Below are 24335 nucleotides of genomic sequence, written 5' to 3' on the forward strand. Positions count from 1 at the left end.
GGGACGGCAATTCTGGTGGCCGTCCATGAGAGCGGATGTCCGGAGGTGGGGGCAGGAATGCGCCACATGTGCTACAATGAAAGCCGATCACAACCGAACCCAAGGGCTCCTCCGTCCGCTTCCTACCCCTGAAAGACCGTGGGAGAACATTTCGCTTGATTTCGTTGTGGGCCTGCCGGTAGACCAAGGGATGACGGCGATCATGGTGGTTGTGGACTACTTGACGAAAATGGGTCACTTTATCCCCTGCAAACGTGTCCCTACAGCGGGCGAGTTAGCATCACTACTCCTGAAGAACGTGGTACGGTTACATGGTTTGCCGGGGGTGATCGTGTCGGACCGGGGGTCGCAGTTTACCGCCCAGTTCTGGAAAACCTGGTGCACAGCACTGCACGTCAAGACGGCCCTGTCCACCAGCTACCACCCGCAAATGGACGGCCAGACGGAGCGCCTGAACCAAACGCTCAAACAGTTTCTGCGCTGTTTTGTGGAACAGGGGAGAGAAGAATGGGTCGACTTGCTGTGGGTGGCAGAAATAGCATATAACAACGCCACACACAGCTCCACCCTCTCGTCACCTTTCTACAGCAACTATGGACGTCATCCTCGATTCCTACCGTTTCTCCATCCTCTCAAGGAGAACAAGATACCCGCCACCGCGGACAGGGTGGCGCACATTAAGGACACCTTGTTGCGTTCGAGGGCGGTCCTAATCGAGGCAAAGAGGAGGTACAAAAGAACGGCGGACAGAAGGAGAAGACCGGGGCCGCTGTACAGAACGGGAGACTATGTGTGGATTTCCACAAGGAACGTGAGATTCCGTAAGAAAAGCGTCTTCCATCCCAAGTTCATGGGGCCCTACCGCATCACCAAGTGTATGGGTCCGTTGAACGTGAAGGTGTGCTTGCCTCAGTCGTTGCGCATTCACCCGGTTTTTCACGTTTCATTGCTCAAACCAGCGGCCAACAAGAAGACCGTGAGACCTAGGCCAATCTGCGTGGAATCGGAGGTGGAGTATGAGGTGGCGGGAATCCTGGATTCAAAGTGGCGAAGGGGCAAGCTGTGGTACCTGGTGGCGTGGAAAGGCTATGGCCCCGAGGAACAATCATGGGAACCGGCCGTGGGAGTTCACGCACCGCGCTTGGTCTCCTTGTTTCATCGCCGTTTCCCTTCCAGCGCGGGCCCCGTAGGGAGCCGCTGAGAGAGGGAGGATGTACTGTCAGGAGTTCCCGTCAAGCGGGAGAAAACGCCGTGATCGGCGAAGTCGGACTACAAGTCCCAGGACGCCTAGTGGGCGTGGTTATGCAAACGGGAGCCGTTACATAACACATGGGGTAAACACGCCCATAAAGGAGGAACTCCGAGGAAGAAACGCTGTCGGATATTTAGTCTAGTACCGGCACGTTTGCAGCAGAGTCAGAGGCGTTCGGAGAGAAGCGAAGCAGAGGGAGCTGTCTGCGAGAACGGAGGTAGGTCGAGTCGTTACTCCCTGGGCCGTGTCTCGTAGAAACTAACCTGTGTCTGCTCAGACGCTCAACCGAGCCTCTGCCTACAGTCGCCGTATTCAAAGCTACAACATTTCAGGCGCTGGTTGGAGCCGTGGCTCCCAGCCCTACCTGCATTATACCGATAACTGCTGTGACGCACACCGGGAGGTGTTTGCCGCGTCACAGCCGCCGGGTGTCCAAGGTTGATCGAGCGGCTGCTCTTGCCTTGTTCTGCTAACATTGTAGGGAGCAACAGAGAATTAACACCAGGCGGTGTTCAGAGTTCCCGTGTAACACGAGGAAGAGGTTGAGCGGCTGCTCCCTTCGGGTAGAGACTCCGGCTGGTGGTCTCCCCGTCTCCTCTGTCCTAACTCTAAGTACCTTGTCCACCCGCGACCTCTCGAGTGGTATTGCCGGCCACTGGGTTCCCTGCCCTCTGTTGGCATACGCCGGGACCGGCGTATATGCAGAGGACGGTCAGACCTTTCCATAAGGCGGGGTGACAAAGAGCCTTGGAGTATTCTGAGGAGGAGGTCGAGCGGCTGCTCCCTTCAGGTAGAGACCCCGGCTGGGTGACTCCCTGTATCCTCGCTGCAACCATAGCATAACAGTGCCCCTCACAGCATTGCGTTTAGGAATTCCTACGGAGGATTGGTAACGTAGAAGGCTGGAAGATCCAGTGACATTTCTTTTTGCTTCTTGTAGTTTTGTTTAACCTTCATTAAACCCCTCATTACTTACTTACGTGTTGTGTCCTCCTTGCAAGTGTCAGTTACCGATCCCGAGACCACTAGGTCGTTACACAAGCATAAACCGCGACTTCACCGTAGAAAACAAAGGAGGAACGTCCCGTGACAAGTGATTTGGGCAGTCATAATTATTAAGAAGAACATTCATAATCATTTGCCAAAATGAGTTTCCTAGGAAGTCAAAAGAGCGTATTTCTCAAAATATTAAAGACTAATAAAACAATTTTACTAACTAAGTAGAAGGAAAACAATAATAATTATATATCTAAAGCAAGTAGCCTAGGTTATCTACAGAAAGTATTGCCAGCGTATCCCATGACTAAGGGGAAAGAACCATTTTCAAACATGCTACCTAGAATGCTAACATCGGTTGGAACATGTTTCAGCTAAAGGGACTGCTCAACGAGCACACAAGAAAGTAGGTAATAGCCGATCAAAAACACAACTAGTTCAATCAATATCATATGGTAATGAAAGCAATACAAAGTCATTCAAAGAGGTCAGTGGCGTACACACAAACCTATTTCACTCCTGAGTGACAAAACACGTGTTGGCTGGCTTTCTTTCTGTATGGACCCTCATGACTTAATATGTAAATGTGTTGGACTTGTACAGCGCACAGCTGCCCGTAAGTGTCCCGGCGCTGAAGACTGCTGGGGAACCCGTCCTGGCTTTCCCTGTGAGATGGTTCCTTCTGGGTATCTCCAAGGTGAAACCAGGCATCCCCGGCGTCTGTGGGGGGCCGTTGTAGAGATGAGGCAAGCTTAATGCCCAGAGTTGCCGAGTGTGATCCCTGGTTAGAGTAGGCACGAGGTGACAATTGTCGAGTCTGCTGACCCTGGTCCACGAACCTGCCGCGTCGGGAATTGAACCCTGGTCCCGGGCCGTTCAGTAGGCACCGAGGTGACAATTGTCGAGTCTGCTGACCCTGGTCCACGAACCTGCCGCGTCGGGAATTGAACCCTGGTCCCGGGCCGTTCTCTGCTTCCGGCTCTGCCGCCTCTAACCAGTGAGCCCCACCACTCCACATAATATAGAAGAATCTTCTTTATTATATCCCTGATGTCGACCTTCATCATTTCTGAACGAAAGTACTTTGAAGAATGGTTTTAACACTACATTTTGAAAACCTGTGCACAGGACTTGGTTCTAATTTCACAGTGTGGGTCCTAACCCACATATTCGCAGGGGTTGTTTTTCTAGGGTTTGTTTTCCCCTGACCTTGTGGCACCATATTTATTCATCACATCTTAAACTCCATTGAGTACTTGCTTGAGCGCCACTCCTTCCTGCCCCAATTCTAAACCCTTCACCAAACAATTATATTTCTGGGAAAGTGCATTGTCCCTGCATCTGGGGTCTTCTGTCTGTAAATGGCCTTCAAGCACACTTTTATTGTACTGGCAATCCACTTTCCATCTGTCTTCACGTGGCAAATATCAGTGTTATTATCAATTTGCCATGGATTGTTCACTGAAAAGATATCTAGACTATTGTGAAGAGCAGTGTTCTCTCCTTGCCATGCTTCCTCTGTTACTGCTGGTCTCCAGAGAGGGTGTTGGTGCTGTCAGGATGAAGGATGGACGGGCTGGAGTGAGTGTTGTGATGTGTAAACCTACCCTCTTCTCAGGAATCTTCACTGGTGGGTGGACTAACCTCTGTGCTCTCTTACAGGATGGACAACAGAGAGTCTGCCGAAGCAGTCATTCTCAGGCTCGCTGCGGACAGTGGGAGATGTGTGCTCGTCGAAGTTACTAACAACTCAGGATTATCATTAGAAAGCAAACGGTAAGTCCTGTCTTCAAACCATTTGATGATGAAAAGATGCACACGTCAAACCTATTCAGGAGCAACAGCGGCTGTACTAAAGTCCTAAAATATCTCCCTCTGAAATGTCCCTCATCATTTATGGTGTCTCTGTGGACAGTAGCTCTCCCAGGATATCTCTCTAGATGCAGCATCTATCCATGAGACAGGCAGTGTCTGTCTTAGAGAACCAAAAGTTGTCTTTCAGCAGAGAATAACTAAACCAGGCACCTCTGTAGACTCAGCTTGTATCCATGAGACTTGCAGTGCTTGTCTCGGAGAAGCAAGAGGTATCTCTCAGAAGATAATATCTAAGCCAGGGTATTCTCTAGGGTCAGCATGTATCCATGAGACAATTAGTGTCTGTTAGAGATGGAAAGGGGATCTCTCAGCAGAAAATATCTGAGCCCGGAATAGCCCTCTAGGGTCAGCATCTATCCACGAGACAACATCTAAGAAGACCTCTCTTCACAATGTCTATACAAACTCTACACAAATCAAATGCTGCGTAGAAAAGAGGCAAGGATTGTGGGAAAGGTTGGAAAGACATCACATCACCCAAGCTGCAGCACATCTGTGCAGCCACGGGAACACCAAATGTATGCTTCACGAATCATTAATTGTAGTCATTTGTCACACATAATCGTTGTGAGATGATGGTGTTCAGTTGCCAATGCATTATAATATGTAAATACCAAAGCTGATGCTACAGCGTAACCAATCAGTCACAGTCCTCGATCCAGAAGGAAAAATTGCCAGTTTCATTATTGTCTGTTAGACCTGACATCATTGCCATAGTTTTGCCCCAAACCTCCTGTCTTCCTCCCTCCTTTTTGCTGAACTTGTTTTGGTTGGTTTTAGAACTTTGCACTCTTTACCACTGCTAACCAGTGCTTAAGTGATTCTGCTCTCTACCGAAAAGGTGGTAAAATTGGCTTACACCTAATTGGCATATTTAATTTACTTATACATCTCTAGTACATAATACTACTGGTATCAACGGCCTGTAACTTAAATGCTACTAGTGGCCAGCATTACTGATTTTGCTACTCACTTAAGTAGCCTTCGAGGACATGTCTCAGATCTGCCATTGCAGCCTGTGTGTGCCATATTCAACTGCCAAGTCAACCTGGCCAAAAACAGGCCTAAACCTTCCTTTTTAGGTCAAGCTTTGATCGACCTGTTATATCTCTCCTGTGAGGTTTGGCAAACCCACTGATTGCCATTGGTTACTATCTGTGGCATTCAGAAATGCTGGCTTCTTATTGGTGCATTTCTGTAAAAGTCTCTCCTTTGTGTGTTTAGTTCTCTTTCTGGCGATTTTACTCTGAGAACATTTTAATTGGCCATCACACAGTACAGCGTGTGATGGCCTCTCTTCCCTTCTCCCATCTGGCTATTGCAGGTCAGGCGTTGTTTTTTTGTTGTATTTTTATATAGCGTGATCTCGATCCAAAGGTATTTGAGTGCTTCACATGAGCACCAGTTACGTTACACAAGGACACTTTGGTGGGTACAGGGAGATTAAGTGATTTTCCCAGAATCACCTATGTTCAGCTGACGCTGAGGCTCAAACCATGTTCCCCAGCTTCAAAGTCAGCAGCTCTGGCCGTTAGGCCACATCCTCTCCCCTCACCCTCTTTACAGCAACAGAAACGAAAGCGGTCTTTCATGCTCCTTGTTTTTCACTCCTTCTGAAAGATGGGCTTTCAGGCTTTCACACCCACTCTGAGCACAGCCCAATTTATTTATTTTTTGGTTCCTTTATTGTGCAAATAGGGCAACTAAGGCTATTCGTACAAGAGATTGTGCCTGAGCGGGAACCAGTCTGCCTAGCTGATAAAATGCTGGTCATCACGAGACTGCTGAACAATTGGAGAGAGAGATTGTTGATTTTACAGTTAAGATTCTTATTTATTTGCCTGCCTCCAAATCATCATCATTTCCCTGTGATGAAATTTGTTTTACCACGCAAAGTGGATGTTTGCTTATAGGCATTGCTGTGATTTGTGGGGTACAGACAGACGCAAATGGGAAGAAATGGGAAGAAAGCGACATGCGGAATTATGGAATTTGGAATGCAGAGGAAATTACGTACTGTCCGCCGCCTGTGGGTTGCGTGATTTCAGGCAGAATCAAGACGGTTGTGTCAAGCATGTGGGGTGAGTGGCCCCTGACACTGCCCATGCCGATGGTTCCACTGCTGTGGTGTCCGGTATCTATCTCTGGGAAAGTGGCATCCCTCGAAACTGTTGCGAGTTTGTTCTTGCAGACTTCCTTTAAAAAAACAAGCTTTCTTTTCTTTCTTTTTTAGGTCGAGCCTAAACAGCGCTTGCGCTGTGTTAGGTTGAGCCTAAATCAATCAATCAATCAAACATTTGTAGAGCGCGCTACTCACCCGTGAGGGTCTCAAGGTGCTGGAGAGGGAGGGGGAGGGTAGTGGTGTGGCTCACTGGTTAGAGGCGGCAGACCCGGAAGCAGGAGTCGGCCCGGGACCAGGGTTCAATTCCCGACGCGGCAGGGTCGTGGATCAGGGTCAGCGGACTCGATAATTCTCGCCTCGGTGCCTACTCTAACCAGGGGTCCCACTCGGCAACTCTGGGCATTAGCTTGCCTAATCTCCACAACGGCCCCATCAATGCCGGGGATGCCTGGCTTCACCTTGGGGACTCCCAGTAGGGACCATCCCACAGGGAAAGCCAGGACGGGTTCCCCAGCGGTATACCGCGCCAGGATACTCCGGTAGTAATTGAGCGCGTTACAAAAACAGTTTATAACATATAACATAACATGTTGCAGCTACTGATCGACCAGATAGTTCTTCAGGAGACTCCTGAAAGTCAGCAGGTTCTGGGTCTGAAGCAGGTAAATGGGGAGGGTGTTCCATGTCTTGGTGGCGAGGTGGGAGAATGATCTGCCGCCAGTGTTCGTTCAGCGGATGCGTGGGACGATGGCGAGGGCGAAGTTAGCGGAGCAAAGCTGGCGGGTCGGGGTGTAGAAGGTGAACCGTTTGTTAAGGTATGCTGGTCTGGCATTGTGGAGTGCTTTGTGACCGCGCTGTAGGCGCTTGCGCTGTAGGCGAGCTGTTATCTGTAGTTTGCAGGGTCTGACTCCTACCACACTTTCGATTGGCTTTCCTTTGAGTTCTTTAAAAATTGTAGCCTTCATATGGCTACTGGTGAGCACATGTCCCACCTTTTCTCGCAAGTTCACTCCCATGGAGTATTTCCCTGGGAGCGAGCAGGCACGTGCACGTTGTGTGCTTGCCTTTATCTTCTTATTTTCTACTACTGCCCTTCCCTGCAGTAGAATCTAGCTTGCGTCTTCTATGCCCCTGCTTGCCTCTCTCCCATTCTTTCTCTCTTTGTGTGGCCTCTTCTCCGTGAGATTCTCTTTCTCTCAGTATCACTCTACCTTTTGCTGTCAATGACCCAATTTTTCTGCCACCTTTTCTTCCCTTCTCCTGTTATATCTCCCTTTCTTGTTTTTTTATCATCTTCTCATAGTCCCTTTGTCTTTATCTTCTGTCTTTTACCTCTCATCTTCTTTCCCTGTATCGCTCCTTCTCCTTTTTTTTTTTGTTCTCTTTTTTCAAAATACCTCTCTCATCTTTTCTCTATCTCTCTCTCTCAAAACGTTTTCCCTCTGTTTTGTTCTTTCCCGCTCTCCTCTTTCTTTCTCTAGCCTGAGTTACACACATCTCAGCACTATGATCCACGAATATGTTACCAGATGTAAAACGCAATACCTTTGGCAATATTATTTGGGGGATTGGGAGAGCAGGACAACATATGGTGTCTAATTTATTAGCAGGAATAGTAGGGAGACTGTCAAAGCATATTCCACAGCTTAGCTGCACCCCAATCCTGGTTCCTAGGCACAGTTTTTAGATCTTCACCAAATCCCATTCTTAGCAGGGTTTCTGCCATCACACTGGCTAAGAATGAAGCTTGAAAATTGCAGCTGCTTGGGCCCTCTCTTCACTGATGCCTGCTGCAACTACATGCTTTGCAGGATTGTGTTCAGCCCAAACCTCTACAAAAGGTTCTTAGATCTATTGCTGGCAGTAGTTTTAAATCTGGGATTGCACAGTATTAGGCAACATGATCCGAGCATTATTACTTCTTTCTTACATATAGTCCAATGTGGTTACAAATAGTCCAATGCGGATGACATAGACATTGCTTTTCAGCATTCTGGGCAGTTGTTGCTGGATGGATAATTTACTATAAACAAAGATCCCAGCATGATTGAAAGACTAGGGGCCATGGTTGTATGTAGCATACTAATCACAGGGTTTGGTTTCATCAGAGTCTACACCACCAGGGTAGGGTACACATGATCCGAAGTGGGTTTTCACAGCACAGTGGTTGAAGAAAAGTTTACCCGAGATTGTAATCGATCCATCTCTTGGGGGCCGGTAAACATTTCATGGGCAGCATGGTTACTTCTTAAGAAAACTGAAACTAGCACACATTTTCTTCAAATATCTTCCTTATGTATGGGGAGAAAAAGCCTGACATACTGAGTGAACGTGAACTCCAACAGCAGCAGAAGCTCCATCCTGCCAGTCTATACCCCAGTGTTCTACACCAACTTCGCCACAGAGCTCCAAGGAACTACTAGAATGCTAACATTCTATTATCATCACAAAAATGAAGCCCTTAATGATCACCATATTTCTGGAATTGGAGATGTCTTCTCCACTAGCATATATCCCAGTGCAAAAACAAGTTGGGAGCTAAGTGAATGCCATAGTGCAATTCTGTGAACTTCAAGGCAGCTGTTAGGGGATGAAGTGGGTTGAAACTGTAGTAAGGCTTGTCTCAGGTACTATCTATGAATCACATGAGTAGGTATTGACCATCTAGGAGGCGATCAAAATTCTAAATATTGGTAGTTTAAAGTTGCCTGATTTACAATTGCTCCTATCAAATGATTGGGTGTGCAAAGTTGTGAAGCTATTGGACTCGCACTTTTTAATTATTTTATTAAAGTTTTGAAAGGCTACTACTTACAAAGTTAAAATAGAGGGCATTTCCATTGCTGGCATCAGGAACCCCCTCTTCTGATGAGTCTTGGCTGAACTTCCAATTCCATCCCATCACTGCACATGGCCACAGAGCAACTTAACTCCACTGCTGTTTTTAGGGCGAGCTAGACAGCGCAGCTGTCTCTCCGAGACCTGCTGTAATCGGTCTGTGGCATCAAGTACATTCTCTTTCTTGAAATTGCATTTCATTTGTCTATGACAGTATCCTTCAAAAATCCCTGCTTGCTAGTGGTCAGTCCTGCCTCTTTGTCCCTTCTTTCTCTCTTCTGTTCCTCCCACAGAGCAGGGACTTGTCAGTCAGTCAGTCAAACCACTTTATTCAGCTAACCAAAGCCATAAACGTACACCACAGTGAACAATACATAAAAGCTGTTTAGAATCAATCATTTTTATTAAGGGGCAAGACATCAAAGAACACAGCCCAGCAGCCTACATCAAACTGCCGGCAGGGCAGATACACAAATCAGGGACACAGCGTTTGGGTCTACACCCCGGAGGTCGACCCCGCGTGAATGAAAGGCTCAACCGCCACACCTGTAACAAAGCCACCATTTTGTAAGGAAAACAGCAAATAAATAAGCAAAAAGGAAACACTCCCTCCTCCCCCTAACCCCTCCCCCAACCGAAACCCCCCCTCCCGCCTCCCAGACCCACCCCGCTCAGCATCAGCTCTTCTACGTCCTAAATTTCCTAGTGATCCTACCAACCAGTCCAACCGCATGCATTGTCATTCAAGGGCCCGGCGTGGCACCCACAGGTTCCAGTGGAATAAGTTGTAAGATTTGCAGGTACTTCGGGCATGTCACTTCCCGTAAATCTTTGGACAGGAGTCGCAGAAAAGGACCCCATAGCATAGCATACACCGAGCCCTTTCCATCCATACCCAAGGAACGACGCTCCATGACAAGGGCATGCCACAATCGTTGAATCCAGTCTCGGAAGTCAGTATCACCGGGGAACCCCACTGAGCCAACAGGACCTGTCACGCCGCTAGCAAAGCAAATGCAATCTGTCTGCCCCTAAGAGATGCAGAGGAAAAAATTTGGAATGTGGTAACCCTAGCAGCGTATGTTCTGGGAGCCGTGGAAGTGTAATCTGAAAAGCGGAATCTAGCTCATCAAGGACCGCAGCCCAGTAGGCCTCCAGTTTTGGGCACCGCCACAGCAAATGGATCAAAGTCCCAGCCATCCCGCAACCCCTCCAGCAGAGGCCTGACTTCGCTTTGTCCCACATCTGAATGCGCGCGGGTGTGTAATACCAATATGTTGCAGTTTTATAAGCCGATTCGGTCCCAGCAGTGTTAGATATCGTGTGGTGCGCCCTATAGAACACATGCTACCATTATTTGGGCGTCAGTGGGCGCCCTAACTCTACCTCACAGAGGACCTGCGCTTTGGTACCTTGTTTCCGCGGGCAGCGCAAAATCATCGCGTAAAGCTCCGATATAAGGCTCCGGTCATCCTTCTTTCACACCAGCCAACGTTCAAAAGCTGTGAGGGGTCACGACATGAGTGCTACATTGGCTGGTTGGGTCACCTATGGTCGACTTGCGCATGATAGAACGCGTCCTCCTTGTGCAACTGAAAGTACTCCAAGTAGTGTGAAATGGAATTAGCCCGTCCAGGTCGAAGAGCGTGCCCACCCGCTTACATCCCTCCTCTCGCCAGCGATGGAAGATCGGTGATGCACGGCCTTCGGAAAGTCAGGATTATCCACTATGGGTGTCATCGGAGAAGGGAAGGACGTCCATCCCTTGCACAACGCCAACTGATCCCAAGCTTTGAGTGTCTGCAAAGTCACCGGAGAAGAGTTCAACCCCCACGCTCTATGTTTGCGTGGCAACCAGAGGTCCCGCCAAATATTACATCCAGCCACCGACTGGTCCATAGAGTTCCAGTGTTTACTGGACAGGGGCCTATTCCACTCGACTATGTACCGAAGACAGGATTCCTGAAAGTAAGCAACAAGTAACGGAAAACCCAGCCCCCCGCGGCCTTCGGAGTAGTTGTCACAGTAAAGGCAAATCGTGGCCTCTTATGATTCCATAAGAACTTGTTGAGGAGGCCTTGAAGTCTATGCAACATGCCCGGCGGTGGGCTCAGAGGCAGCATCTGGAAAAGATAAAGAATGCGGGGCAGCATCGTCATTTTGATAGTGGCCAGCCACCCGAACCATGCCAACTTAAGGCGGGACCAGTCCGCCAAGGTCTTAGCGATCTGTTCGGCCAGAATCAAATAATTTAGGGAGAGTGTCTTAGAGAGGGTCGGGGCCAGCCGTACACCCAGATACGTGATATCCGATCGGAGCCACTGAAAAGGGAAGTCCCACTGCAGGTCCGCCACATCGGAGTCTGGGACCGAGATATTGAGAATTTGTGATTTGGAAAAATTGACTTTAAATCCTGCTGCATTTTGAAATGCCAAAAGTTCTGCAGATAGACACTGCAGAGAGGGGTGTGGGTTAGTTAGAGCCAAAATGACGTTGTCCCCATACAGACTGACTTTATGGACATCCGCCCGAACCGGAGACCCGAAATATCGGCATAGGAGCGAACGCACTGGGCAAAAGGCTCCATATAGAGCGCAAAGAGCAGCTGGGATATGGGGCATCCCTGCCCCGTTCCCCTAGTGATAGGTAAGCGCTGAACCGACACCCATTTACCCGCACCACAGCTGTAGGAGCCGCATAGAGGCACTGAATCCACCTCCGGAAATTGTCGCCTATCCCAAAGGCCAGTAGTACCTCGAACATGTAGCCCCCGTCAACGCGGTGGAATGCTTTCTCCGCATCGATAGAAAGCAAGAAGGCTTGCGACCCGGAGAGGTGTACTGAGCCCAGCAGGTGGAGCAGCCTCTTAGTATTATCACCCCCCTGTCTAGTTGGTATAAACCCCGCCTGGTCAGGGTCAATCACTCCATCCATCAAAGGGCTGAGCCTTGCAGCCAACACCCCTGCAAATAATTTGGCGTCAATGTTGAGGAGTGAGATCGGCCTATAAGAGCAGCATTCCATGGGGTCCTTCCCAGGCTTGGGGATGACCGTTATGGCCGTTTCAGTCATGGAGGGAGTGACCACCCTGGTGTCCAGGAAAAATTAAAAAAGGCAAGTCAGGAGAGGAGCCAGCTCCTTGCAGTATGTTTTGTAAAATATAGCTGAGAACCCGTCCAGTCCGGGCGATTTAGCCAGTTTCAGCCGTGCAATAGCCGAAATAACTTCCTCAACTCGTATCTCCGCATCCAACGTCTCAGCCGAGTCTCGATACAAAGGTGTAATACCCGAGGATGCAAGATACTCCTGTATGCTCTCCAGAGCAGTTCCCTCCTTCTGGTAGAGTGATTGATAAAAGTGACGGAAGGTGTCTAGTATGTCAGCGTCCGCGGTGTGAGTCTGTGACCGACGATCCTTGATTGCGTGAATTGTGTGTGCCTGTGTTCGCGCTCGAAGCCTTTGAGCGAGCATCTTACCCCCTTTATCCCCCCTAAGAAAGAACTTGTGCCGTAAGCGCAGTAACGCATGTGCCGCCCTGTCAAGGTCAAGATGTTTGAGCATACGCCTTTTCGTTTCAAGCTCTCTCCATACCCGGGGTGCCCCCGTCCTCTTATGAATTGCCTCCAGGCCCCTCACCACCAATTTGAGCGCTTCCCAGATCGAGGCAAGCGGTGTCCTCCACCCTATTTTTCTCCAGATAGTGAGTAATAGTGCCTCGCAGCTTTGCCACTATGGAATCAGAGTGGAGCATGGTATCTCGGAGGCGCCAGCCAGCCGAGGGCGGCCAAGCACCATTAAGCGATATTTCCACGGAAATGAGCGCATGATTGGAGAGGGAGCGCGGTGTAATTTCTGCAGTAGACAGATGGGGTAAAAAGGAGGATGAGGCTAAGAAGTGATCGAGGCGCACATAGGTCTTGTGAGCAGCAGAGTAGTAAGTGTAATCGTGTTCTTGGGGATGCTGGGCGCGCCACACATCATGCAGTCCCCCCTCCCAGAGCCACTGCTTCCCATCCTGTGACCAAGCGCCTGTTTGACGGGATCGCTGCTCTGACCTATCTATGCCTCCCTCCATTACAAGATTGAGGTCACCACCCACCAACACCAGCACATCTGGGGACGCAAGCACCTGAGCAAGGGCTGAACACAGGAAGGCTTCTTGTTGGACATTAGGGGCATGAATGGACCCTATCGTAAAGGTTGTCCCCCCCCACTGCACCCGCTCAGCCAGGAACCTCCCTCTGATGTCAACTACTTGGGACAGTACTTTACAATGCATACGGACACGCAACCCAATTTTTCTTATTTGGGCCAGCGGACCAAAGCTGCAGGGGGAAACGCTTATCTCGCATGCGCCGTACATCCTTAGCAAGGAGATGCGTTTCTTGTTAGAGGCACACATCACCATCCGTGCCCTCTAAAAGGGACAGGTTCGCAGCACGCTTCACCTGATTATTGAGTCTCCTAACATTGAGACTCACCACCTTCAAAGTCCTAGTCCCCTGTCATACATCAAAGGCGCAGCGATAACCCCCAGTACTATAGCCAGACCAACATTACATGACAAATACATTACAAGCCTCCAAAGAATCCCCATCAGACTTCCTGCACGTGGATGTAGGACATTCAGCGGTCTACTCAGAACCCCCATAGCTGATGCGGAGCCCCCCACCCCTCCCAGACCTCCCTACCCCCAACATCCCCCAAAAATAAAAAAAAACCAGCAACACGAGCTCCAATAATGTAAGCAAAAGAAGTGAACGATAGTCCGTCAGACAGGCCCCAACAGCAAGGGAACGTGGCACCCACCCACCATGCACCCAGTTCCTGATACAGGACACCTCCCAACATAAGGACATGAACATACCACCCAACTGGATTCTGTGAGCAGTCTCCTCCGGTGCCGGCTATTGGCCCCCTTAGGGCCAAGTGAAGGATTTGCGTCTCACGAGCCCCCTGGAGCATCCATCACCAACGCCACAGAAGCCACAGCCGCTCCTCTCTCCCGCAGACTTACTGACAGGTCAGGTTTTGTCGCCACATCCACCGGCTTGCCAACCCTCTGCCATTCTGTGGAATGCCGCCGTCGTCTGCTGGGTGAGCCACCGGTCTCGTGCGGGGTAGGGGGCCGATCTCAACACAAGATATCGAGGACCGCTTCCAGAGACCTGACTTGAATCAACTTGGCCTTCCATTTGAAAATAAGCCTGAAGATATGCCCCCATGAGTAGGGAACACCTTGCTCTCTGAGATAGTTAGTGACAGGCTTGAAGTCTCTCAACTTGACCAACGTGGAGGCCGCCAGGTCCTGAAACAACAGGGGATGGTGATCGCGAAACTGAAAAGGAACAAGAGCGCGTGCTTTCCGGATGATCCTTTCTTTGAGCTGAAAATCGTGCACACACACGAAAATATCTGGCGGAGGGGCCTTGGGACCCCTGGGCAGGCCCACACGGTGCACTCGGTCCATTTGAAGCTCCTGCAGGTCATCCTCATCCAAGATATGTCGGGAGAGGGCCTCAACATATTCTCGCAGGTCCGCACCCTCGCCTTTCCAGGGGACCGCCCTAATCCGGATGTTATTTCGCCTAGATCTATTCTCTAAGTCCTCAGTATGAGCTTGCAAGTCCAGATTCTGTTCTGTAAGGCGTATTACGTCCTGTTGTAGCTGATGGATGTCGTCCGCCGTTCCTAGATCATGCTCCTCAAGTGTTGCAACTCGTTCCCCCACACCATCCACGTCCCGCCGCATCTCCCTCAGGTCAGACGCCAGCTGGGAACGCAGTTCTGTTATGTCCTCTTTAATGGCAGCAAATAATTTCAACATAAAAGCTTTGGTCGCAGGCGCTTCAGTGTCATCCCTCCGCGGGGACTTGTCAACGGACGGCGAGGCAGGCTGAAGAGCGACTTTCTGAGTGCTCTCCTTTGGCAGTTTCTCTTACTTAATCCGGTTCACCACCATCGTGTCCCTCAAGAGAACTCACAGGCAGGTCAGGGATAGAGGGAGCGCCAGTTTCAGTCCACCCACAGCGAATGGCGTGGCGGCGCTACTCCCCATCAACCGCTTCCATCCACCCCCGCGTTTGGCGCCAGTGCAAGGACCAGGGCCGTGCTGCGCCCACCAGGCCACCCCGGTATCTCTTCAGATTGTAGGCCCACTAAGGCCCCCAGGCAGCAAGGACAGGCACTCTTAGTGGGCTTGCCGCGCTTCTGCTCAGCCCGTAGCACAATCTACAAATTGCATTGGCTGCCTGTAATTAGACGCATAGAGTTTAAAACCCTTTGCTTTGCTTTTAAAATTCTTAAAACTGACACTCCCACCATCCTTCAGCACCTTCTGACTTTGTACACCCCTTCGCGCAGCCTTCGCTCTGCCGGCCAAAATTTGGCACTTGTTCCTCGTTTCCAAAAATGTAGACTGGGTGGCCGATCATTTACGGTTCTGGCCTCCAAGCTGTGGAACGCACTCCCTCTTTACATTCGGTCTTTAGAAGACCTTTTGTCCTTCAGGAAAGCTGTTAAAACTTATTTTTTTCCTCTGCCTTATTAATTACCCCCCTCTCTTTCTGTGTTGCTAGTTATGTTACCTTTGTCAGATATAGCGCCGGGACGCCCCTTTGCTGGGGCAGCTGTGCGCTCAAAAATTCAATTAACATAACATAACATAACATAACATAACAACTCACGCAAATCCAGGCCGCACGGCGCGCCTCCAGACCAGTCGCACTCCGTAGCACCTAACGCCCATCGACCTTTTGTGCTGACCGCCGACCTGCGAACCGATCTACTAGTTAGTCAGGCGGCCTCCCTTCAGCACCGCAGTCCATGCAGAACCGGTTGCAGGGGTGACTAGTGGGCCCACCGACCCTCATTTAGGCTCCCCATTCCGCTGGAAATAGTGCTAGGGCTCCTCACCGCCCCCGAACTCCAGGCTAATTCCCCGCCAGGTACCTTACACAGCCGGGCCTGTCCCAAAGGGATCACTGACATAATATCGAGGGACATAATATCGACTATCAAGAATATCGTTGACAAAATATCTTCAGACAGAATATCGAGTTTGTATCTACAAACAGGCAAGTACAAAAATATCGAGTTAAAAATATCGTTTACTAAAATATAGTTTATAAAAATATCGACTTTATTAAAAACAATGTTAAATTAAATTAATATTAAAAAATAATTACTAAAATATAATTAAAATGCTTAAATTAACTTATAATAATTAAATAATTAATGAAAGTTATAAAAATACATTTTTACATCATATTTGTTAAAACATATATATATAGTAACATAAAATAATTAAATAATATCCAATATTATTACCGTACAATAGCGTAAGTGTAACAATTACTATTCCCACTCAAGAGAGTGCAACAGTAGGGAAAGCGTTGGATAGCGTAGGGATAAAAATTACTACTCCCACTCCAAAGAGTACAACAGTAGGGAAAGCGTTGGATAACGTAGGGGTTAAAATTACTATTACCACTCCAGTGGGTGCAACAGTAGGGAAAGCGATGGATAGCGTAGGGGTAAAAATTACTATTCCCCATCCAGTGGGTGCAACAGTAGGGAAAGCGTTGGATAGCGTAGGGGTAAAAATTACTATTCCCACTCCAAAGAGTGGAACAGTAGGGAAAGCGTTGGATAGCGTAGGGGTAAAAAATACTATTCCCACTCCAAATAGTGCAACAGTAGGGAAAGCGTTGCATAGCGTAGGGGTTAAAATTACTATTCCCACTCCAAAGAGTGGAACAGTAGGGAAAGCGATGGATAGCGTAGGGGTAAAAATTACTATTCCCACTCCAGTGGGTGCAACAGTAGGGAAAGCGTTGGATAGCGTAGGGGTTAAAATTACTATTCCAACTCCAATGAGTGCAACAGTAGGGAAAGCGTTGGATAGCGTAGAGGTAAATATTACTATTCCCACTCCAGTGGGTGCAACAGTAGGGAAAGCGTTGGATAGCGTAGGGGTAAAAATTACTATTCCCACTCCAGTGAGTGCAACAGTAGGGAAAGCGTTGGATAGCGTAGGGGTAAAAATTACTATTCCCACTCCAGTGAGTGCAACAGTAGAGAAAGCATTGGATAGCGTAGGTGTAAAAATTACTATTCCCACTCCAAAGAGTGCAACAGTAGGGAAAGCGTTGGATAGCGTAGGGGTTAAAATTACTATTCCCACTCCAGTGGGTGCAACAGTAGGGAAAGCGTTGGATAGCGTAGGGGTAAAAATTACTATTCCCACTCCAGTGGGTGCAACAGTAGGGACAGCGTTGGATAGCGTAGGGGTAAAAATTACTATTCCCACTCCAAAGAGTACAACAGTAGGGAAAGCGTTGGATAGCGCAGGGGTAAAAATTACTATTCCCACTCCAAATAGTTCAACAGTAGGGAAAGCGTTGGATAGCATAGGGGTTAAAATTACTATTCCCACTCCCGAGAGTGCAACAGTAGGGAAAATAAATACTTCATATATTATTTAAAAAATAATAATAATATCTATAAAAAATTAATTAAAAGTGATTACCAATTTAATATAATATAATAATTAACCTATTAAAATTGCTAATTAACATTAATTATCACAATTAGTTACCTATTAATACAAATTAATTACAAATTAACAAATAATTGTTTAACAATTAAAAATTAATTAACAATTAATTCAAATTAAATACAATTAAATTAATTTAATTATTTAATTAATTATAAATAAATTACTTCCCACCCTATTCCCCTATAAACCCACAACCCGCTACAGAAAATAGATTAGTAAAATTAACATAATTAGCAATTATTCAATTAAATTACATTATTTGGCAATTAAAATTTTATTAATTACACATAAAAACTTAATTAACAGTTAATTCTAAATAAATACCAATAATTATTTTTACATATTTAATTAATTATAATAAAATTACTTCCCACCCAATTCCCCTATAAACCCACAACCCGCTACAGAAAATAAATTATTAAAATTAACATAATTAGCAATTAATCAATTAATTAAAATTAATTGCCAATTAAAATTTAATTAATTACCAAATATAAATTAAATAACAATTAATTAAAAACTAATACCAATAAATACATTTACATATTTAATTAATTATAATTAAATTACTTCCCACCCTATTCCCCTATAAACCCACAACCCGCTACAGAATTAAATTACGCAAAAATTAAAAAACACACAATTCATTATTTTAAAATTAATTATAACATAAATACACACTGTTCACACATATAATAACATAAAAAACACTATAAAAAATTCGATATTATTAGAAATTCGATAATTTTAATAACCTATATTATATACTTCGATATTTTAACTTTCTATATTTTTAACATTCGATATTACATTACTTCATTACTTACCTTAAAAACGATATTTTTGCTGTCTATATTCTGTCCATTCGATATTTTGTCCAATCTATATTTAAAACTCGATATTATGTCCAATCGATATTTTGGACTCGATATTTTGACTGTTTACCGTCCCAAAGCGCTGCCAGTAGGTAGGGCGCAACACCGCCAGGCGGTAAAGGGCGTCTCGCATAGGCGGAAAGTGGCAAGGGTATGCAGGGCCCCAATCGCCGCCAGTAAGTAAGGTGCAACACCGCCAGGCGGGAAAGGGTGTCTCGTATAGGCGGGAGATGGCAAGGATATGCAGGGCCCGCTGACCCTCCGTGTGCCACCAGGTATCAACTGAAGCTGGGCGAGGGGCGGGGAGGGGGCCCTACCACGACTCCAGGTGCCCTTCCCCCATGTCTCTGGGCCTCAGATGCAAGGATCAGGCCTCGGATGTTGCCGCGCTGCCCTCCAGTCTCGGGCGCCCCGTCAACTGCCAGTTTCCAGGGCCCAATGCCGGTCTCTAGGCCCCAGCGCCGTCCGCCGCACTGCAGACCGGTTCCCAGGCACCCTGGGGCCCCTGCACCTGCTGGTCACCTCGGCCGTCCTCACGGGGGCAACGCAGGGAAACACCTCCGCGGGGGCCCGATAGCTCCGAGGCCTCGCTCTTCTCCCGTCAGCCTCGGCCGCCGTTCCGCTTCCGCAGGCTCCCACCACAACAGCTCGAGCAGGCGCCGCCTCCACAGCACTCAGCCAGGGACGCCCGGCAATCGTCGGTGATGCCGCTGCACGGCCACCCCAGCTCCACGGCCACAGCGGGCGGCTCGGTTTACCTCACAGCCCTGTAGGCCGCCGTACTCCGCCTATCACAAGGTTCGCTCAGCTCGCGGCCCGTATGGTTCCCGAAGTGCACAGCGCCAATGGCCACAAAAGCACCACCAGTCGCCGCCGGACAACCCCAGGATCTCAGGCACCGCCGTCCAGGGCTAGGATGGGCACCTTGCAGGGCTTAATACAACGCTGTGCAAATTCGGGGCCGGAGGGACTGAGCAACACGTCCTACTCCGCCGCCATCTTGGCCATGCCCCAACATAAAAGCTGTTTAAAAAACAGATCTGTGCAGTTTAAATTCCTTAAAATATACCACATAGAAACAATAAAATAATAGCAATAAAACCAAATGTTCTTTAAACATGCGATAAAAACAAATATATCGATGTATGAAATCAATCAGCACTTTAAAATATCTAACACCCTTTCTTCCTATGTCTAACTGCCGCTACCAAAAAATTTGCTATATTAAAAATCTCCCATGGATTGTTTAACAACTGCAGATATAATAGGGCTGGTCTAACTTGCATAAATCCGTTCCCTTTAAAATGGGTCTTAAAACTTTCTCATCATGGGGCTCAAATGCTCACAAAAAATTGTAAAGTGCACGGTGTCCTGCAAAGAAAAATTATTACATGTACAGGGACCTAGGTCTTTTACCCTACTCCAGCCCTGTACATCTGCTAAAGGACAATGGATAAGATTAAAACAGAACTTGATTAGAAGAAATAGATGAAAAGGTTTTGTAACGTCTAACAAATATGGTGCAATCCGTGGGACTGTCTTTAACAGCAGGTGTGCTCTCACCGTGGGTTTGACAATCTCCAGTGCCTCTCTCTCGACAGACAACATATTTAAGAATTGGGCTCTAACCCATGCCACATCCTCGTTCTCTATCTTTTCCAGAGTAGCAAAGAGTTCTGGTTGCCCCGAGCATTGACTTAACGTATTTTATCCGTTGGAGTTTACCAATGTTGTCCAATGCTAAGCAGTCCCTAAAGATTTCTCTATTCAGTCCCAGTTCTGTATTAATCCATATCTTTAGCCAGCAAATCCCAGGACTCATCCCAATTTGATACTCAACAAAGCCACTGCCCAGCTCTTGGTGAATAGCAAAAGTAGAGGTAGATTTGGGGACTGCCAGGAGGTATCTCATAAATTTGTTTTCAACTTGCTGAAGTACAACTGCGGGTTTAGAGCTTTTAGAGCTATACATTTTGAGCAAGCCTTCAAAAGGCTTTGCTCCCAACCGGGAAGCAAAACCTTGAATGGCAGCTGTGGACCTCCACATCATTTTGCCCTTAACTGGGGAATCCAGGAACCTCTTTCATCAAATAAAACTCCCAATAGGGGAAAGAAGAGACCCTTGACAGCTTGAATCCTTCACAATAAAAAGTTTTAGATGTTTTGGGCTGCAGCCCCCTTGTCATCGTATGCAATTTGGTTTGATTGGCAATAAGATCCAGGGAATGAATAAACGATCCAAAGGAATCCAAAAGACCAGCTGCGGTGCAGGCCAAAAGAATCGCATCATCAGCGTATAGGAGAGCAGGAATAACCCTGTCCCCTATACGTGGAATATCTAATGTGGCGGTGCTAAGGGAGTATTTAAGTTATTTATATGGAGGAAAAAAAGCAAAGGGGCTAAAATACAACTCTGTCGAAACTCGCCTGAAATTCAAAATGCTGTCAATTGTGCAACGTGCCCTTTACCGTCTCTGCCCTATCTATTTGCAGAAGAGATTTGCTTTCTATATACCAGGGAGACAGTTGCGTTTGTCTTCTCAGCTGCTGATGCAGACTCCGAAGTTTAAGCGCCAGCGACTGGGGGAAAATTCCTTTGTGCGCAAAGCTTGTTTGGCCTGGAATACGCTGCCCTTAGCCTTGTGGGCCATCCAGGATCCTCTGCTGTTCAGGAAAACATTAAAAACCCTGCTGTTTTAATTGGCTAATTGTGCATTTTTTTTCATTTTTGTCGTAAGCGCCGGGACACTTCCGAGTATATGTGCGCTGTACAAATTAAAATAACATACCAATAACATAACATAACAAACCCCGTGTCAATTTTAAAGTGCTTCGTGCATTTACTATTTTGGTTGAATCTGACCCTAGCATAAAGATCCTTATGAATATCTGCTAAAAAATAGACTAAACAGTGGTCATCCCCATAGCCATCAATATTGACCATAACTTTGTTCTATTTACTAGGTCAAAAGCCGAGAACAGATCCATAAAGGCCAGCTGCAGCGTACCTTCTTTCACACTGTATATTTCTCTACCAAAAGGTGCACGTTTAAACATTGATCTGTTGCATTTCTCCATAACTAAAACCATATTGACAATCTGTGTAAATTCCTGAGTCATCCAACCAATCAGAAAGTTTATTTAAAATAACTCTACTTAAAATCTCCACCACTGAATCAATCAAGGACATAGATCTGTAGCAACCTGGGTCACCTCTCTGCCCCTTTTTAAAAACTGGTGTAAAGGTCAAGAGAGACCAGGGAGGAGGAAATCAGTGCTTACTGGCCATATTTATAAAATTAGTTCTGATTTTCGCCCAGAACTGTGGCATTATTTTATACAAATCTGCAGAGACACAATCGGGGCCAGGGGCCTTATTGCTAGTCATTTGCGCAACAGCTGCCTCCAATTCAATTTCTATCAAAATGAATGATGTATTGCCCCGGGCTAGAACAGGAGTAGCTGAGGAGACCATCTCGGTTTGTGATGCTCCATAAACAGTATTAAAATGGGAGTACCACTGATCCTCCGTAATATCACATTCTAATGGAGTGTTATTTAGTCCTGTAAAAAAGGGTTTATTAACTATAGCCCAGAATCTTGCACTATCCCTATTGACCTCGACCGAAAGCATGTCATTCCACAGCTATTCTTTGATTTCCTGCTTGCGCCAATTAATCGTACATTTATAAAACTGTCTCAATTGGGCTACAAGGGAACGATCTCTGGGGACCTGCTTCAGGGCGGAAATAAGCTTTTGGTGGGCTTTCAAACACTCTTTATCAAACCATTTCTCCCCCAAATTAATATATCTTCTGCTAGGGATTGTTAAGCCCGATGCCACCTGTGCACAGATCTCTTCAAATGCCAATAAAACCTCTGGGTCCTTATTTCCCGGATTAAGACATAAATGAAAACTCTCATCCGCTTTATGCAATAAGTCTTGAAGGAAAGAATCCGGGATTATTCTTGCCCATTCTAACCTCCGTTCCTGTTCTGTGGTCCGTACATGTATACAGTTGGGTAATTGTCCCTCTTTCTCTTTAAGGCCAATTGACTACTCAAGTGGGACAGGATTATGGGCACTATAATCAGACCAAATAGCACCATACTTAATAGCTTTCGATGATAATACCGGAGAAATAAAGATATAATCAATGATAGAATCCTGCCCCCTTGCCTTAAAAGTAGGGATCCTCCTCCCTGCAATCTTTGTGTTTGGCTGGCACAAATAAACTGCCGCCAGGAGATCCTCCAGGCATTCTCCTTGTAGGCTTTGCTCAAAATGGCAACTAAGGGGATCCTCTGGTCCTAAATAGTCTCCCAAATAACAATCCTTCAGACAGAAGTGAACATTAAAATCTCCCAAAATAAAAATGGAATAATAAGTGGTTTGTTTGAGTCTATAATCAATTAAAAAACCCTTTAGGCTACTTAAATGGTCTTTTAAAAATCCAACCTCCGGTGAATTGTAGAAATTTACTATTAACAATTTCGTAGAACTAACATTATTAATTTCTACAGCTAAACAAGTGGTGGAACCGGTATACATGGAGAAATGTTTTCCCATCACCTTTAGTGATATTAGGATCAAAAGTCCCCCTTTGCTCTCCCCGAGGTCAAGGGCCCCACCGACACAAAATATGAGTTATTACCATCCAGCCAGAAATGATCTTCTCTTTCCCACGTCTCTTGTAAACCCACTATATCATAAGCTTTAAGAAAATTAATCCATCTGGGTTCCCTACTTTTTGTTCTAAGTTCTGCAACACTCCATAAAGGGTCCTTCTCCCCCCTCTCCACCCACTGGGACAAGGGGCGGCAGTCAATCGTTTTCAACCAAGCGGGTTAGTGGGGAAAACCTGTTAGAGCACTTATTAACAGCTTTAGACGATAGTTTGGGGGTAAATGGATCTCTATTTTGAGTCAGATTTCCAAGTCCTCTATTTTAAGTCAGTTTATCAAGCCGGTTCATCCCAGCACCTTGCCCCAAAGATGGATCAACCTTCTTTTTGATTACTGAAGAAGTCCCCACCGCATCCATAACCAGAGACTGATTGCTCCTCGGGGGTGGGTAAAATAATCCCAAAGTTAGAGCCCTAATGCCCCCAGGGCCCACATCATAACATCCATTAAACTGCAATCCTGCCACCCCTATTTGATCAAAGTTAATAACAATACAGTCGCCTTCGACTACTTTAATCCTCTGTCCTACCCCACCAACACGTCTAGCCATTATAATGTGTGCAGAGGCCTGTGCCCCATTTGCTGAGTGTCGTTTGCACCAAAACCTGGTTTTACGTAAGAGGTCCTCCGTGGTTTCTATCTCATTCATTTTAAGTGGGGGTACTCCTGTAAGCACTGCGACTAAAGGGGTGGCCTCACGTGGGAGATTGAGGCTAAAATTGTTATATCTTTTACAATATCCTCTACTACCATGGGAATCCCCTATGTTCTTGGGCTGGTTATTCACAGCAGTGACACAATCAGGCTGCCTTCGCACATCACCACCCCTTATATTGTGAAGAGCAGTACCCCTAGTTGATATACCCTCCTCCACCGTAACATCTGAATTTACTGTGATATTACTGCCACTTTTATTTTGTACACCTGTTCCCCTGGATGATGTACCTTCCTCTACAATAGAACCAGATTGTGCGGTTATGTTCTTGCCACTTTGGTTATTCATCACAATATCAGTCCATTTCAGTTTTTCAAATAACAGGGTACATTTCCTATCCATCAGTTCTTTGAACTGGGCTAGTACAGTTCCCAAGGCGGTCTCTACAGCAGAAACAAGAGCAAAGTCCCCATACT

The 24335-nt window shown here is 46.9% G+C and overlaps 1 protein-coding gene across 5 annotated transcripts in view; it reads left to right on the forward strand.

Moving 5' to 3' along the window:
* LOC144752968 (DELTA-actitoxin-Aas1a-like) overlaps window positions 1-24335 on the forward strand; it is a 140813-nt gene that overhangs the window by 61124 nt on the left and 55354 nt on the right. For all 5 annotated transcript variants that reach the window (XM_078640776.1, XM_078640775.1, XM_078640778.1 and 2 more), the window contains one exon: window positions 3911-4024. In XM_078640776.1, the coding sequence (XP_078496902.1) occupies window positions 3911-4024 (114 nt within the window). The remainder of the gene's footprint in view (window positions 1-3910; window positions 4025-24335) is intronic.

The sequence above is a fragment of the Lissotriton helveticus genome, chromosome 5_1, assembly GCF_964261635.1.
Source record: "Lissotriton helveticus chromosome 5_1, aLisHel1.1, whole genome shotgun sequence".
In the NCBI taxonomy this organism is placed as follows: domain Eukaryota; kingdom Metazoa; phylum Chordata; class Amphibia; order Caudata; family Salamandridae; genus Lissotriton; species Lissotriton helveticus.